The sequence below is a fragment of the Kogia breviceps genome, chromosome 2 (assembly GCF_026419965.1).
Source record: "Kogia breviceps isolate mKogBre1 chromosome 2, mKogBre1 haplotype 1, whole genome shotgun sequence".
NCBI classification, from domain to species: Eukaryota; Metazoa; Chordata; class Mammalia; order Artiodactyla; family Physeteridae; genus Kogia; species Kogia breviceps.
The window spans coordinates 48,829,374-48,846,259 of record NC_081311.1 but is presented as its reverse complement, the minus strand read 5'-3'; the positions used below and the strand labels follow the sequence as shown (position 1 = coordinate 48,846,259).

The 16,886-nt window shown below is 47.9% G+C and overlaps 2 protein-coding genes across 3 annotated transcripts in view; one reads left to right on the top strand and one right to left on the bottom strand.

Annotated features, from left to right (window-relative positions):
- LOC136793690 (anthrax toxin receptor 1-like) overlaps positions 1-7,069 on the bottom strand; it is a 28,529-nt gene extending 21,460 nt beyond the window's left edge. The window contains exon 1 of one of the 2 annotated variants that reach the window (XM_067027463.1): positions 6,490-7,069. The gene's annotated coding sequence lies outside the window, so the exon portion shown is untranslated. The remainder of the gene's footprint in view (positions 1-6,489) is intronic. The other variant, XM_067027464.1, reaches the window with a different exon arrangement.
- A 123-nt stretch (positions 7,070-7,192) lies between these two features.
- Positions 7,193-16,079, top strand: ZNF488 (zinc finger protein 488). The gene is made up of 2 exons (XM_059053710.2): positions 7,193-7,247; positions 14,377-16,079. The coding sequence occupies exon 2, from the start codon at positions 14,518-14,520 to the stop codon at positions 15,490-15,492; it is 975 nt and encodes a 324-aa protein (XP_058909693.1). The 5' UTR covers positions 7,193-7,247; positions 14,377-14,517; the 3' UTR covers positions 15,493-16,079.
- Positions 16,080-16,886: the final 807 nt, after the last annotated feature.

The following is a 16,886-nucleotide window of genomic DNA, read 5'->3' as shown; positions in this document are numbered from 1 at the left end:
CATGACTGATGAGTGGAGTCTGCCTGACTGCAAAGCTGGGGCTGCCTCCTCAGTGGTCATCATTCCCCTCTCCCCAAGAGTAGCAGGGAACATCAGGAGGGAATTTGTCCTCAACCTCCAAATATTCTCATCAAGATGGTTTCGAAGACAGCAAGGCTTTCTATAACCGGACTGAGTGAGCACAGTTCCCAGAGAGACAATGTTATTTCTCTGGAACTGAGGAATTTGCTGTGGTTTCAGACAAGCCTGGCCTGGCCCACTATGGCCGTGCTGTAGGCCTACTCTTCTCTGATGGCCTGGGGCTGGGAAATGGGTGTGTAGGTCCCTTTCCTGGACACCCTCAGCTCCTCCTCCCACTTGCAGAATCCAGCAGGATTCAGTCCTGTCACCCCCACCAGCTTCTGTCATACCTCATCCAACCTCTAGGGGCCTGTTCCCCTTTCCAGGAGATTGCATATGCATATACCTTCCCACTTTACTTCCCAGGATTGTTTTGAGGATGACAGATGTGCAGTGATGGACTTTGGAAACCATAAAATATTTCAATGATATTAAGAGTCATGCCACTGTTACTACTAAATAAGTAAACTTTATCCTCAGCCCCACAGAGGAGTTGAAAATGGAACCAAGGCAATCTCTCCAGCCTGAGGATTCACCCCTCCCTTTCCTTCTTTGAGGGCCAGAAGGTAGTTAATGCACAGCACAGGTTTCCCAGGGCCACACTCAGACAGACCGAACTGTTCTGAAAGTGCACACAAATTGTAACGTGGGTCTCCAAGTCGTCAAAGAAAGCAGCAAAGCAAAGGACTTTCTAAGCAGTGACACTATGAGAATGCCTAACAGATGATACACCAATCTCTCTGGCGCCCAGTAAAAACAGAGGTTATTTGGGTAAAAAAAAAGAAAAAGAAAGAAAGAAAGAAAGAAAGAAAAGAAAAGAAACCCAAACGCACCGTAAGCTTCTCACAACTGCTGAGAAGGCAGCTCCTAGCAATTGCCTGCCCCTTCAGCTGTTTATGGGGCACACAGGTCACAGACCCAGGCCAAGTTGATGGAGAGACTGAGAGCCATTGAGAAACCTTATGGTGACCTTTTTCCTTTCCAGAAATAAGAGCCCCAGGAAATAAATGCCTGGGACTTTCTTTCTGTACAGGAACAAGGAGGCCACAGAGGTGTGTTCCTTGGGTCTGAACAAGACTGTCCTTGCCTCCCCTCTCTCAGAGCCTGGGATTCCCCTGGACCACTTCTTGCCATCGGTAACCTTGGTGACAGTGGTGCCTTGAGAAGCACAGGGGCCAGATGGGAAGGCCACTCACGCATCCAAGATGAAGTAGAGGTCGAAGACACCTTTGCAGTCATGCAACTTGTTTGCTTTGCTCCTGTGATGACTGGTGTCCCCGTGGAAGCTTCTCCAGTCTAGGCTGAGGTAGCGGTGAATGGTTCTCCAGTCAAGGTCAAGGTGGTGGAAATTTCGCCAGTTCGGGATGCTATTCCGGAAGCTCCCTGCACTCAGCAGTGGAGGGGGCAGCAACAGGAAGAGCCCAGGGCTGGGCATCCAGGGCCCGCCACTCTCCATGTACCTGGCTGTACCTACAGTCCCGTTGGACCCTGGCCACTCCAGGCCACCTCAGGCCGCAGCCTCCACCCCTCCAGCCCTCTAACGACAGGGCACTGTGAGCCTCCCCTTGTACCTGCCCTGAGGGCGGAAGAGGCAAAGATGGATGGCCTTGGGGGATGGCCCACTACCTGCTCAGCCTGCCCCCAGCCCCAAGGAGGCAGAATTCCCTGTGATGTCCCTTATGATGGACAGGAAGGTTGGCATGGTGACTTTGTGACCTGCAGCTCTGCTCAGTGTCCTGCCTGTTGACAATCCTGGGGGGAGCCAGGGGCTCTTTGGAGGGGCAGTAAGATGAGGCCTCCATTTGTTCCTCATCCCAGACCCTCTCAGGTGGCCATTAAAATCCTGGAGAAATCCTGCCTTTTTGTCAAGTGAAGGAAGACAGCTGAGGTGGCTTAGATGAGGACATCACTGTGGGGGAGGAGGTCCAGGAACTGGGAGTGTAGAGTGTTGCAGTGGTCATTCGTGTGACCCAGTGGATGGAAGGATCTAGAAGGGGAAGAAGGTCCTGCAAAGATGTCAAAGTCCCTTGTGAATGAAGGGCATGCCAGTTATCTTCTGCTGTTTAACAAACCACCACAAACCGAGTGACATAGAACAAGAACTTTTATATTATGCCCACAAATTCTGTGACTAGCAATCAGAAAGGGCTGAGCGGGGATGGCCTCTCTCTTCTCCATGGATCAACATTGGGCGTTAACAACTTTGAGTCAAAAGTGTTTCAAAAACTCAGGCTGTGAATGTAAAAATTTTTAGAAATACTTTAACCAATTTATTTTGTTTTCTTTTGTATGCACAAAAGAAGAGTGATATATGCTAAAAGTCATTTGTAATAAGTCTAAAATAGATCTTTCAATATGTATAATGAAAATACAAAAATTACAAATGGTAAAATGCATTGTGTTGGTGATTTTTGTAGTTCTTGTTGTTTGAGTGACATATTAAATAATGGAATATCTTAAATAAATGATATTTGGAATTGATGAAATCTGGTATACTTCTCCCTAGAGCCTATTAGGTTTTCCTTGCTTCACATCCTTCATGACACTTGCTATTGTCATATTTTTATATATTTTTCTATTGATTCAACATCTGTTTTGGTCTTAATTTGCATTCCCCTCATTACTGATGGGATTGGTCTTCTATTCAACAGATTTCAGGTCATTCATTTTCCCTCCTTTGTGAAATGCCTGTTTCTGCCTGTATCCATTCTCCAATTCAGTTGTTTCTCTTTCATATTGATTACTTAGCATTCCTTGTATATTTAGGATATTAATCTTTTATCAATTGTTGCAAAGATCTTCTTCAGTGTGTGGATCTTTTTTCACTCTATTTAATGCCTTTTAATAAAACAGAGTTCTTAATTTTTTATTGCAGTATAGTTGATTTACAGTGTTGTGTCAGTTTCAGGTATACAGCAAAGTGATTCAGGAATACATATATTTACGTATATGTATTTACATATATGTATTCCTGAATATGTATGTAAGTATATATATATATATATGTTCTTGTATTCTATGTATATATATATGTATTCTTTTACAAGTTCTTAATTTTAATGACAAATGTTGAATTTGTCACTTTTAAGTGAAACTGTTAAGATTTGCACTGTTTGTATCTTATTTAAGAAATACTTCCCTTTTAAGCTGAAACAGATTTTATCTTAAAAGTTTTAAAGTTTTAAAAGATTTAAAGATTTTATCTTAAAAGTTTTAAAGAGTTCACACTGATGTCTTGAATCCATCTGGAATTAATTTATAAGTCCGATTCTTGCCAGGGATCTGATTTCATGTTTCCCATATTTAGAGTAAACTGTCCCAGCATCATTTGTTGTCTATTCCACTTTTTCCTTCATGATTTTTATGTCACCTCTGATGTGTTTCAAATTCCATATAGTTGTGGGCCTGGTTCTGTGCTCTCTGTTCCATCGTCTTTATCCGTCTATTGGTTTATATTGAACGTGTTGAAACCACACAGTCTAAATTATTGTGTGAACGATTGTATTACTGTTCCTCACTGTCCCTTCCTCTTGCAGAGGAGGACTGCTTCCCTGCCACATGCATGGCAGGCTTGGACTTGATTCCACCAAGGAAACGTTAATAGAAGTTACACGTGCCACTTCTGGACAGAATCTTTAAGAATCCAGGTGTGACTCAGGTGAATCCAACAGCCTGGTAGCTGAGTAACTGTGATGTGCTGCTCCCTCTTGGGAACCTGGGATGGACATGTATATGTGGGACAGTGAGATATATGAGTGGGAAATAAAGTTTGTGCTTTTCAGCTGATTAGATTTGGTGGGTTTTCTTACAGAAGCCAGTAGAACCAGATATGCACGGCGTTCAGCTACCTAACCTAACATACGCAGAGTGCTACAGCAAGCCTTGATAGTACAGGGTAAATCACCCACCTAATTTTTCTTAGGGTAATTGTTGGCCATTTGCTCGTTCATGCAAATTTTAGAATCAACTCTTCAAGTCTCCACTCCACCAAAACCCTCTTGATATTTGTTTATGATATCAACATATATACAGATACATTTGGAGGGATTTGAATCTGCAATCAGGACTCCTCGTATCAGTGAACATGGCATTGTCTTCATTTATTTAGGTCTTTTTCAATGCTTTTCATTTATATTTCCCTATGAAGATCATCACTTCTTTTGTAAGTACCTTCTCTAAATACCTTATATTTTTGCTACTAGTGTAAATGGCATTTTAAAATAGAGTTTTAAACTGTTTATTGGTATTGTGAAGAAATGTATTCATTGGTTGATATATTCACTCAACTTGCTAAGCTCTCTTATTCTAAAAATTTAACTGTAAAATCCATTGGGTCAGTATAAAAATTAAAAAAAAAAAAACAACTGTCTTGATTACTTCTTCAACCAGTAGAGCTATGATGGAGGCATTCTTGATTTTTTTTTTTTTTTTTTTTTTTTTTTTGCGTTACGCGGGCCTCTCACTGTTGTGGCCTCTCCTGTTGCGGAGCACAGGCTCCGGACGCGCAGGCTCAGCGGCCATGGCTCACGGGCCCAGCCGCTCCGCGGCATGTGGGATCTTCCCGGACCAGGGCACAAACCCGTGTCCCCTGCATCGGCAGGTGGACTCTCAACCACCGCGCCACCAGGGAAGCCCGGCGTTCTTGATTTTAAAGAGAATGCCTCTAACACATCACCATTAAGAATGATATTTATTGAAAGCTTTTGGTAGAAATCCTTTATCAGATAAGGGTATTTCACTAATATTCTTGGTGTGCTAGATATCCTGAACAAGTCCTGAATTTTATCTAATATTTTCTGTATATTTTGTGTGTATATATTTTTCTCCAGTAATCTATTAATATGGCTAATTAAATTAATGCATCTGAAACAATATTAACATATTGTAAATTGACCCAAATTGGCCATGATATTTTTTAAACACTGCTGGATTGAATTTAGTATTAGTTTAGATTTTTTTGCCTACGCTTAGGAGAGAGGTTGGCCTGTAATTTCCTATTTTTGTGCTGCTCTTATCTGGATTTGATATTAAGTAAGATTAGCCTCCTGAAATGCACTTGGGAGTGTTTTATGTTGTCTTTGGGAAGACTTTGAATGTGATCACAATAGTCTGCTTCTTGAATATTTGGTATGATATCTCCTATATGTGGTGTTTTCTTTGTGTGAAGTCTTTAAACTACTGATACAATTTATTTAATATTTACTGAATGCTATGGACTGAATTGTGCCCTTCCTCCCAAACTCATACATTGAGCCCTAATCCTTAATGTAACTGCACTTGGACATCAGGCCTTTCAGGAGATGATTAAGGTTAAGTGAGGTCATAAGTGTTAGGCCCTAATCCTATAGGTCTAGTGTCCTCATAAGAAAAGGAAGAGACACCAGTGCTGTCCTTCACACAGTCACAGTGAAAAGGCAGTGGGGGACATAGAAGGAAGGTGGCCACTTGAAATCCAGGAAGTGAGGTCTCATCAGAAACCAACCCTGCTGACACCTTGATCTTGGACTTCCAGTCATGGTTTCTTGACACTCTCTCCTTTCATCTGGGTTCAGTTTCCTTCCTTCTGAAATACATTCTTTAGTGGTTCCTTCACCAAGGTTGTGAGGGTGTTCAACTTAGGCTTTGTACCTCCGAAAATATCTCTGTTTTGTGTTCACTCTTGAATAACAGTTCAGTTAGATACAGGATTCTAAGTGGACAGATTATTTTCAAGGTTTGTCCTAGACATTCTATAGTTTCACTAAGGCTGAGTGAGCGGCACACTTGGGATTTGATCTCTCATGTCCATATTCATTAATGTGTTCTCTTCACAGAAGAAAATTTTTGTTTTGGGGGACTGTTACTCAGAGCTTTAATGTCTGTTCTGAATCTCACTTTGCCCACCTCAGACTCATCATAATTTTGTTCCTTTACAATCTTATCTGTGTAATATATGCTCCCAACCCTTTGGGAAAAGCACAGAACTTTGTCTCCTTATGTCTCCACACCATCTCCTCTCAGGGGCATCCAGAACAGTTACTGAGTGACTGAAGGAAGGAAGGAAGGAGCGGGGACTCAGGGCTCCCTCTCAGTCCCTCAAGGATTCTCTCTTCCCCTATCTAGCCTGCTCTGCCCCTCTTCTGGGCTCAAACAATGTGACTCATACACCTGGCTGCCACTGCAACAATTCTGGTTACCTGAGACCCCACTCCTATCTCCTCTCACCCTCACTACAGGGAAATGTCCTAGGTAGTCCAAGACCTGGCATGAATGTAGTCACTTAGAAGGCATTCCCTCCTGTCCCCACCCTTTAGGGCCTGACCTGTCCCACCCTCCCTGGGTAGTTAAATTCCCTGTCACCTTTGCATTCTGTGAAGTCACAGAACTCACCATTATCTGGCACAATGCTGCCATTTCAGAACTGAGGAGGCTCAGGAAAGGCTGAGAGGCCGAGGGATCAGCTCCAGTGAAGTCTGGAAGTTTCTCAGTGCGCCACAAAGATGGAGCTTGCGTGGCCGCTCAGCCTGGAGGCGGAAGGAGAGTCCAACGCGCGGATGGGGTCTCTGGGCAGCACGGAGGATCCGCAGTCGCAGGACACGGAACACCTGCACTGACAGCCAGGCTGTTGCCCGGGTCCCCGAGACCCAAGAGGGTAGAAGTCGCGGCGCACAGGGCGAGTGAGCAGCGGCAAGTGCAGCCTCCGCCGTGGCCCGAGGGCCGACTCCAAAGGCAGGTCCGCGCCAGGGCACCCTCCTCAGTCCCGCACCTGGGCTGAACCAGCGGGGACGGCGGGCCGGGGTTTGCGGAGCTGGACTCGCGGGAGGGCCGGGCCCAGCCGAGGCCGCGGAGCCGGCGTGCGCTCCGGGGTCCAGATCTGCTGAGGGCGGTGCCTGGGAAGCGGGTCTCCTAGGCGCCCCTTTCTTTGGGTTCAGCCCACTCACAGGCCCTCCCTCAAGGCCCGCGTACCCCTAGCAACGGGGCGGTGCCCGAGGCCCCGCCCCAGAGGCGGGGGCAGCTCGGGAAGGCGGAGTCTGGCCGGCCCCCCAGGGCTCGCGCGCCAAGTTCCGACTCGCGGGGCACTGTCCCGACCTGGAGGCGGCCGGGGCTGCCAGCGCGTCCCCAGTGCCCAGCGCCGCGCGAGAGCCGAGGTGAGACGCGCTGTCCTGTCCCCCGGGACAGACCCGCGAGTGGGCGTGGGGGTCGGGAGTCATCTCATTTCTACTGGCTTTTCCCCGGGGCAGGTTCTCAGTCCTGCCCTTGACTGCCCGGTTCTTCTCTTCCCTCTGTCACCAGCTTTCTCCATCGTTCCTTTTTTTTTTTTCCTCCCGTGCTACTCCTGTCCCTGCCCTCTGCCTCTGTCTTTTGTCTCCTTGCCTCTTCTGTATTTTTCTCTCATCTGTCTCACTTTTTCCTACCCATCTTTTTATTACTTGTGTCCCCTGTCCTTCCCTTTCTCTCTTTTTTCTTCTTCTCTCCCTCTCTCTCTCCCTCTCCTCGCCCCTTCTTCCCTTTTTCCTTCCCCCCATCAAGAATTACACCTTGGATTTTTGTTTTTTTCTGCTAGGTCAACTTTTTGGGGCTGCAATTCTTTTAATTCATCCATCCACCCATTCGCCCACCCTGTGCTGCTCCATTATTCTCAGCCAGGGCTTGTACTGGGCACGAGGATAATAACGATGCATTTGCCCCAGATACTTTCTCCAACAGATTATATCCAAAGATCTGGGCATGTAACCTGTTCAGTGCCTGTTGTGGGAAAAATACATGAAGGATCAAGTTGTAAATCTCTGAGTTTTCAGGGTGAGCTGAAAGAAATACTTGGCTTTAGAGACAAGGCATTGAATGAATCCTTTTCTTGGCACTTTGCCTTTAGTTACAGACACAGACAGCACCAGGAAGCTAAATCTTGCAGGATCATTTAGGGAACATGGGGGCCCACACCATCCTTCTGTGGAGGCAGTGCAAAGCTAGGTTTGCGGGGGAGAGTGAGGGTTGGACTCAGAGATCAGTTGTGGGAAGACAATAGGCCGGGGCTTTGCATGTGAAACATTTGGGTGAGAGTTGAAATAAGAAATTAACTATAAATTTCTAAAGTATATACTTGTCAATGCTGGTGGTGTGCAAAAACTAGGTTCCATAATTACTGTTAACTGATTCAGACTTTTTAATAACAATTATTGTGGTATTGGAAATTAATGTTTTTGTGTACACAGTGAAAATGTTTCATCATCATATCAAAGATTGTCTTAGATACATACTAAGTGAAGAAATATAGAAAAACAAATCTGGTTCATTTGTGAGAAATAAAGTAGAAAGTATTAAATAGCAAAGCAATTTTTTGCTTCTTAAAAATATAATCTTGTCAGAGAGACATGATTTCATTATTTGATGGTATTCTTATGTCATGTATAGCTGTATGTTCAAACACACACACATACACATACATAATATATATATATATTAAGTCGGAAAAAGAAAACTTGTTTGGTTTTAAAGCTGCTAATTACTGCCCAACACTTGAAGCTTTTTGTTCTTATAATTAATTTAACCTGTCCTTTGAGTTTGTTATGATTTTTAGTGATAATTCAGCTTATTTAACTTTTTGGTTGATATGCAAAAGGAAATTTGTCAATAGATAAATCACACAGAATTGAACAAAAATTAAAAATGATGGAAGAGGATTTCAGTGTGTTTATTTAGAGAAATTTTTTCCCACTTTGTATCAAAGAACGTTGGACACATTCATAGGTATAAGCATGGCACTTTGATTTGGGAGACTGTTCTCTGGATTGAAGAGTTAAGTTGTCTTTCACATCATTTAACCACTGACTTCCCATGTATTAGAATTTTGGGAGGGGAGGGGGAGGGGATGCTTTTCCAGTGGTTTAGAACCATCATGCCTGCTTTGCTTAGCAGATATCTTTTTCAAAAAATAGGAGGTGACAACTTTTCTTTAAAACAGATTATCACATCTTTTTTTTTTTTTTGATTCAAGGCTAAGTCTTGAGCTGCAGTGCTTTTAGATTTTTTTTCCTTCTTCAATAGGCTACATCTCTTCTTTCTAGCTAATGATGCTATTGTAGAGTCTGTCTGAGTAGTCTGTTGTACAAACCATGTCCTTTTCCTCTGAAGGCTGCCACAGGAATTGGTCCATGTGGCCAAGTTGTGTTAGGGCCACAGCTGACCTCACAGTGGGCCTGGAAGCTGGCTACATACTGAGAATCCTGCATTTGGTTTTGCTTGGACATAGCAGGCATTGCTGCTAGAGGGATGTGGGCATAAATGAACATGGAGCCTTTGAGGGCTGGCTGGGAAGTCTTCTTTCCCACCTCATGGCACCACCAGCCAGCCTCCAGGAAGGCCTGGACAGCTCTGCAATTTTTCATTTTCTCAGGGTTCTAGGATTAGGAGGATGTCTAGAAAACATGTGTGTTTTCCTTTTTGGGAAAACACAGCACCTCACAATACACATGGAGAAGATGTAGATGGATGATTATCCTTAGATAATCACACCAAAAAAGGAGTGAGAAGCATCTCCAGAGTCTGGGGAAACCAAAGAATTGGGGCGCAGGAGATTTTTTTCTGTTCTCATTTGTTTTAGCTGAAGAGGAAGGCAGCGCAGGAAGGCACTGTTGGTGTAGATGGTGTCACTAAATAAGACCTAATTTCTGAGCTACATCTTGGGATAGCTGGAGGCTGACCAGCTGACTTGGGGTGGTAAGTATCTGCAGACATCTCAGTACCATGCTGTCGTTCAGTTGTTTGCAAAGAGTTCTGTAAATGGAGGGGGAAGGAGGAAACTGCCCAGGCCATTTGGTCACTTGTTAAACACTCTTGTGCGCTGGTCCCTGGAGGGGCATGAATGGAGGGTAGGCAACCCTGAGGCTGTCTCTAACCTTCAGAACTAGTGCGATAATAAATTGATGCTACCTAACATTTATTGAGCCAGGCTCTTTAGCACTCTAGACATGTTAATCCATTTAATCTTCACAACCACCTGATGAAGTGGGCACTAAGGTGATCCATGATGAGAAAACAGAGGCAGGGAGAAGATCAGCACCTTGCCCAAGGTCATGTGACTGGTAAGAGCAGAGCTATATCTGATCCAGGCATTCTGACCCTAGAACCCACACACTTAACCTCTATGTGGATGTGAGGCCGGAAGGTTCCTGGTACGGCCTGGTTAGAACATGAACAGAAAGGTAGAATGTGGCCAGTGCTTCTCAGATGAAGCAATGATTCCTATCATCTAGGGATAGATAATAAACAGAGAAACAAGTGCTTTTATGCTATGGAGTGGGTGAGGTATCATTTCTCAGAGAACTTCATGTTTTGGTCAGTAGAATCATGGTTGGTGGCCCAGGAGGACTGAACCCCGAGGAAGAAGTATCCCCATTGATAGGGAAGATTGGGCATGGTCAGACACCCTGTTGACTTGGGGAGCTCAGTTTCAGAAGGTTGCCAAGGTCATCTAAGGGCTGGGAAACTGTTCAGAGCCTGGAATTGAAATCAGGCTTTTTCAATAGGAAGACCATGGGTGGTACTGAAGGATGTCTGTGTGACTCAGAGGGTTGTCTTGCTGAGCTCAGACTGAAAGAAGCAAGGAAGACAAGAAGAGTCCCTTCTCAGGACACTCACAATAGAGCGACAAGGATGAGTAAATAGTGTCAGGGAGTGAGAGCCCAGAATGAACTGAGGCTATTGAGGGGAGTGGAGGACAGCAAAGGTCTTTTAATACTGGATGGGAGCAAAAGAACAAGGGCTGCATAGATCCACTCGCTGCCAGAACCGCTGGTGTCTGTGGAGGGAGAAAGAGGAGGGAGCATTTCTGCTTTGCCCAGCGATTGTCTGGACAGAGAACCAGCCTCCAGTTGCAAAGGGCGTTGGTAGGTCCATGTAGGAAAGGGGGGCAGAGGCAGCCCTGAGCAGCTGTGCATGTCGTCTCCTGACCCAGAACTCACTGTCCAGGGCCAGGAGTGACCCAGAGATGACCTCACACATCTGCAGAGGTCATCTGAGAGGAGTTGAGGACCACGGCAGAGGTGCATGTAGCCTGGAGCTGGATGAGGCTCAGAGTCTGATGTTACCCCTGGGAAAGAGCCTGCAATCTCTCGACAAGAGGAGATGAGCATTAGGAGCTGGCAGGGCTCGCCAGGAACAAGCCACGGCAGACTCACATCATTTTCCCTCTGAAAGACTTCCATCTGGTGATGGTCGCCGATGGAGTGGACTGAGGTTAGATGGGGCCACAGATGGAGTTTGGTAGGACATTCTTTGCAATTTGCCTGAGTGATCTTACCCAGCAGCGCTGGTGCCTGTGAGAGTGGTGACCCGCAGGGAGGGCGGGCAGCATGCTAAGGTCCCTTGTCAGTTCAGTGCCTTGGTCTCCTCCTCTTCTTCCTCTTCCTCCTTGTTCTCATTATACTTATTAAGATTTGGATGATAGCATTGACAGAAGCGATTTTGGGTGGATTCAGCAGTTGGCCAGATCTGCATTAAGCTGGAGCAGCACAGAGTTTAGCAATGTGGCACTTGCAGGTTGGAGATGAACACATTTGGATTGAGACCTGCAAATTTCCTCACGTGGTTGTTGTGAAAACTCCATGAAATAAGGTGTGTTAAGCTCTTGGCATCTCTGGCATGTAGACACTTACATAGTCAATAAATGGTGAGTTGCATATTTATATCATGAAGCATCCTGTTAGCAAACATTCCGTCCTGAAGGAAGACCACATGTTCCAAATTTTACCCCTGAGAAGGGATGTCCCGTCTGTGGTTCAGGGCACTCTGGACGGTTCTGTCAATGAGGTCTACATGGCTGTGGTTGGACAAGGTTGCCTAAGCTGTGAGGGTAGTGCAGCGGGGCTGTGTGCAAAGGGATGCAGGGGTGCAGCTGGACCAGGGTCAGCAGGGCAGCCTCCTGCCCAGGCGTGGGGATACATCAGGTGGTTCTAAACTGTCATCTGGAGAACAGTGAGAGACAGAGAGCGAGAGAGTGAGAGAAAGGGGGAGTTTGTGTGATGGTGTATGTGCATTTGAGTGTGTGATAGTATGTGTATGTGTTTGAGTGTATGTGAATGTATGTGAGTGTATGTGTATATGAGACTGTGTGTATGTGTTGTGAAAGTGTGTGCGTATGTGAGGGTATGATTGTGCCTGGGTGTGTGTGTGTCTTTATGAACTCAAGGAAGCTCAGCATCAGGGCTTCAAGCAGACCAGTTATTCTTTGACAAAGGGGAAGAAGTGGCTTCATCCCAGTTGGAGTCAGACACTGGTAGATCTGGAAAGGACTGGGGAGATGATTAAGCCCAATCCCAGGTGATGGGAATTCGAGGCTGAGAGAGGTGGGAAGGACATCTCAGGGTCAGCTGGTGGAGTGATGTGACTGCCTTTTCCTCTTCAAGGGACATTGGTGGGCACTAATCTCTGATGTCAGTGGCATCCCCTTTGAGGACTCAGTATGAAAAGGATGTTAGGAGAGGCTCAGCTCTCCCTGGTGGCCAGTCTTGTAAGTCCATTCAGGTTGGCAAAGCTCGAGACCAGGCTCACAAAGGAATGTGCTGAAAGGTAGGGCTGGCATGTGTTTCCTCAGGAGCTGTTGAAAGCTCAGAGGTTAGACAGAGAATCTGACTTTTTGATGGGGTAAAAGTTTGGGAGAAGTTGGAGAGGAGGCAGGAAAAGGAGACCTAAACCCTCAACATGCCCTCATTTGGTGTTTGGGTCACATGGGTGACTTGGTGTTTACCTCTGGGGGCTCTGGGAGGGCGACATGGCCAGTGCAACCAAAGCAGGCTTTTGGGGACACACACTTGGGTTTCAATCCCATCTGCACCCCATCCTTGCAGGCGACATGGGGCAGGATGCTTAGTATTGCAGGACATGGGTCTTCTTCATCTGTGAAAGAGGGTGATGACCCTCCAGGTGTGTTGAAGATGGAAGGAGGTGACATATGCAAAACATGTGTGACAGACTCCTGTTGCCAAGATAGCGAGAAGGAGGGCAGGCACCTGTGCTTCCTTTTACAGGTGGGTCAGGAGGCAGGGCGAGAGGGACGAGCTAAATTGAACTCGAGTGATGTTCCTGTGAGGAAGGAGCGGAGCTATACCCTCCTCACGGTCCTCCTGGGCTCAGGATACATATCTGTTAATGATGAAAACTCGGAACGCTCAGCTGAGTGTGGTCCAGCAAACCTCTCACAAGCTGAGGGGGCGCTTGAAGATGGGTTTGCAAGCCTCAAGAACTTGCTGGTGGAGCAGATCAGGGAAGGGCAGGGATGAATGTCTTCCCAGGAAGTGCTGATGGCTCCCTTTCCTCCTGGGTGCCACCCTCAGTTATGGCCATTGTGTGTCTCCCCTGCAGCCGTGAGCACCTCAAGGGCAAAGCAGAGGCTGATTCACCTGTTAGTGCCCAACAGGTTGTCACAAGAGGGCATTTGACAGTTGACAGGTGAGCAGAGGAGAAGCAAGTGGATGAATGTGTGAAGAGAAATTGTGGTCACTTCAGGAGAGTGGAGAGGGAGACCCACACTTGGTGCAGGGGCAGGGCCTGGTGGAGAGATGGCTGCCCCCAGGTGTGGGAACAGGGAACAGGAACAGCTCCAGACCCAACCCGCCATGTCTGGATGTTACTGTCCAGCTTTTACCCTCTGGTCACCTGTGCTGCAGCAGCTCCCGTGTCCAGGGGTTTAAAGTGTCCAAGCACATCTGATGATTTGTGAGGAAAGCTGGCATGCAGAGCAGCAAGGAAAAAAATCTGCTGTGAATCAGTGTGCAAACATACTAGAATTGTCAACCAAGTCGAACTGACTGGTAGAGGCCTTGTGTCGCTGTTAAAAGATAGCAGCTGCTGCCTGGAGGTTGACAGATGGGGGACAGTACTGAGCCTGGCCTCTGGGTGGGAGCATTGTGCGCTGTGGTCCTTCCCCCTGATGGAGACCTGGAGGTGAAAGCATTGTGCTCTGAGTCAGGGTGCATTGCTGCATCTGTAGTAGTCAGGGTTCTTTGGATGCAAAGGACAAAACCTGTCTCTTGCCAAGTTAGCCAAGAAGATTAATTAGAAGGGCTTCTTGTCTAACATCGCACAGCTGAGGACTGGCAGAGCCTGGACTCACATGGACACTTGTCTGCCCCGAGTTCATGCTCCTATCAGCACCTGCCCTGAGACACCAAGGTCCCAGGTGAGAGAAGGCTTTCTATACGTTCCTACAACCTGCGTGCTCCTGTACGTCCCTGAGTGGAGAGCACACTTCTCACTGCCTTTTGCTTCCTCTCTCTGCAGAGCCCTGTGGTCCGAGTGTGCCGACCCAAGCACCAGGGGAGCCCTTCAATCTCACAGCCCCTCCCCGGGCCCAGAAGCCTCAGAGATTGACAGCTGTTGGAGCATCCACCTTGCTCAGCTGGCCCAGGCCCTGCGGTCCCCATGGCTGCCGGGAAGGGAGCTCTGCGGAGCCCTTCAGCTGAAAACAGATGGCAGCTTAGTGAACCCGAGCAGGGCTGGGGCCACAAGCCAGTGCTGCTGGAGAAAACAAAATGCCTGGGCTCTGAGGCTGCCCCGGGCAGCGGTGGCCGGGGCGAGGCCTGTGCCAAGATGGCACTGTCAGCAGCCCCGGGAAAGCTCCGGCTGGGAAAGCTGATGCCCCGGAAGGCTTGCTGGGAACAGGGGCAGAGCGCCTTCATGGAGGTGCCTCGGCTCAAGAAGAGGCTTGGGGGCAGGCAGGCCCAGGAGAGGGTGCACAGTGGCCCTGCAGGCCAGCCTGGCCCCCAGCAGCTGACCCTGGACATCCCCAGGGACCCGGCTAGCATCACCTGCTTCTCAGTGTGGCCCAGTGGAGCCCACGGGGAGCAGAGAAGTGCCTTCAGCAAGCCAACCAGGAGTCCAGCAGGGAGACCGGGGCCAGCCTCTGTCTTCCAGGCAGGCGGACCTGTAGACGCCCTGGGGGAGCTGCTGGGACTCATCGACACAGTAGATGTCAGTTGCTGGGGTCGACTTTCCAACTCCAAGCTTTTGGTGGGTGATTTCTGGAACCTGCACACGGTGCCACCAAATGCTCCTCTGTGCGGCACTTTCCTGGGTGACCCCGTGCTGTGGCTCAAGCATGCCACGGCCCGGATGCCCACACCTCCGGCGTGCTCCTCCACCGCCACTTGGGCCCTGCTGCCCCCCACGCTCACCTCCCTGGGCCTGTCCACCCAGAACTGGTGCGCCAAGTGCAACCTCTCCTTCCGCCTGACCTCCGACCTGGTCTTCCACATGCGGTCCCACCACAAAAAGGAGCACGTGGGGCCCGACCTGCATTCCAAGAGGCTGAGGGAAGAGGCCCTCACGTGCCCCGTTTGCCACGAGTACTTCCGCGAGCGCCACCACCTCTCCCGGCACATGACTTCTCACAGTTAACAGGTGGTTGGGAGCAAGGGTGTCCAGCACGCGGTCGTGAGGCTGAGAAGGCTCACGGGGCCTTCCTCCGAAAAGACTGGTCACAGTTGTCCGCAGGGCCGTCTCCTTGGGTATTTGAGGATGAACAGCTCAGTCATAATTGGAAAAAGTCAACCCGCCCCCAGGACGTGCTTTAAAGGAAGTAAAGTCGTGAAATGATGCGCTTTGCTAATGGCAGGGTATGGTGATGGATAGGCATCAAGCGTTTCTGACATTTTCAAGAGTGAGGGCTCTGCTCCTGTCACGGCAACTCTTGTTCCATGTGGAAGCAAGTCTGGCACCCAGCATGGGCTTTGGAGGCAGACAGACCTGGATTGGGATCTTGGCCCTTTCACATACTGGCCCTGAGCCTGGGCAAATTGCTCTAACTATCTGAGTCTCGGCGTTCTTCTCCGCAAACTGGAGATGGTGACACCTGTGTCTGAGGGATGCTGTCAGGATTGGATGGAAAGACGTGTGGGATATGGCCAGCACGTGCCTGGCAGCGTCATCAGAGTAAACAGTACTATTAGCACGATCCAGATTAGTCAACTATTGTTAAGTGACAAAATTTCAGTGGCAAACAATGCAGAGCCCCTGTTTCTCAGTCATGGGCCTGTGGGTTGGCTGGGGTTGAGCTGGGCTTGGCTGATCTTGGCTCCAAGGTTGCTTTCTCTCTCAGGACTGTTGGGCTGCCCAGTCATGCTTCTCTCATGGTTACGCCAAGAGCACAGCAGGACAAGTCCAAATACCCAAGCACAACTCAAGCCTCTGCTTGGCTCACTTCCACTAATGTCCCCTTGGCCAATACAAGTAGATGGCCAAGCCCAAAGTTAAGGGGTGAGGTGTGCATATGGCCAATGGGGAAGTCATGAGTGAGTGTATAATCCTACAGGGGCCGGCGGAATTGGGACCAATAATTCAACCAACACCTGGTCCCTGGTTCTTCACATTCTGAATATGTGAAAATGGGAAAATGAAATAACGCATACAGGCACACATACATGCACACACCCCCCTTAACTCTCAGGAAGTGAGCATGCACAAGACCTTAAGGCTTGAGACATTGTGAAGATTGGGAGAGTTCTGGGTACCGTTTATTATCTGATGCATGTTGAGTTTCAGTACCTATGCTGTTTATCCACATTTGTCCTTATTCCTAACAATGCAAACCTCAGGTCATAAACGCTGCTGTAACACAAGCCAGTCTGTGTGAAAGCCCTTTGTTGGAATTTCTTTCAAGTCACTGCAGTTCTTTTGAGTGGTTTCCACCTCACTTTCAAGATTTGTTCATTTGACCTGCAGTTTCCAACCCCTCCACTGGGGCCTTGGTCACAGAGTTCAGGCTTGTGGGTGGGAAGGAGCTGGTGGGGGTC

Coding starts and splice junctions, on each gene's coding strand:
- ZNF488 (XM_059053710.2), top strand. CDS start 14,518: ATGGCTGCCGGGAAGGGAGCTCTGCGGAGCCCTTCAGCTGAAAACAGA.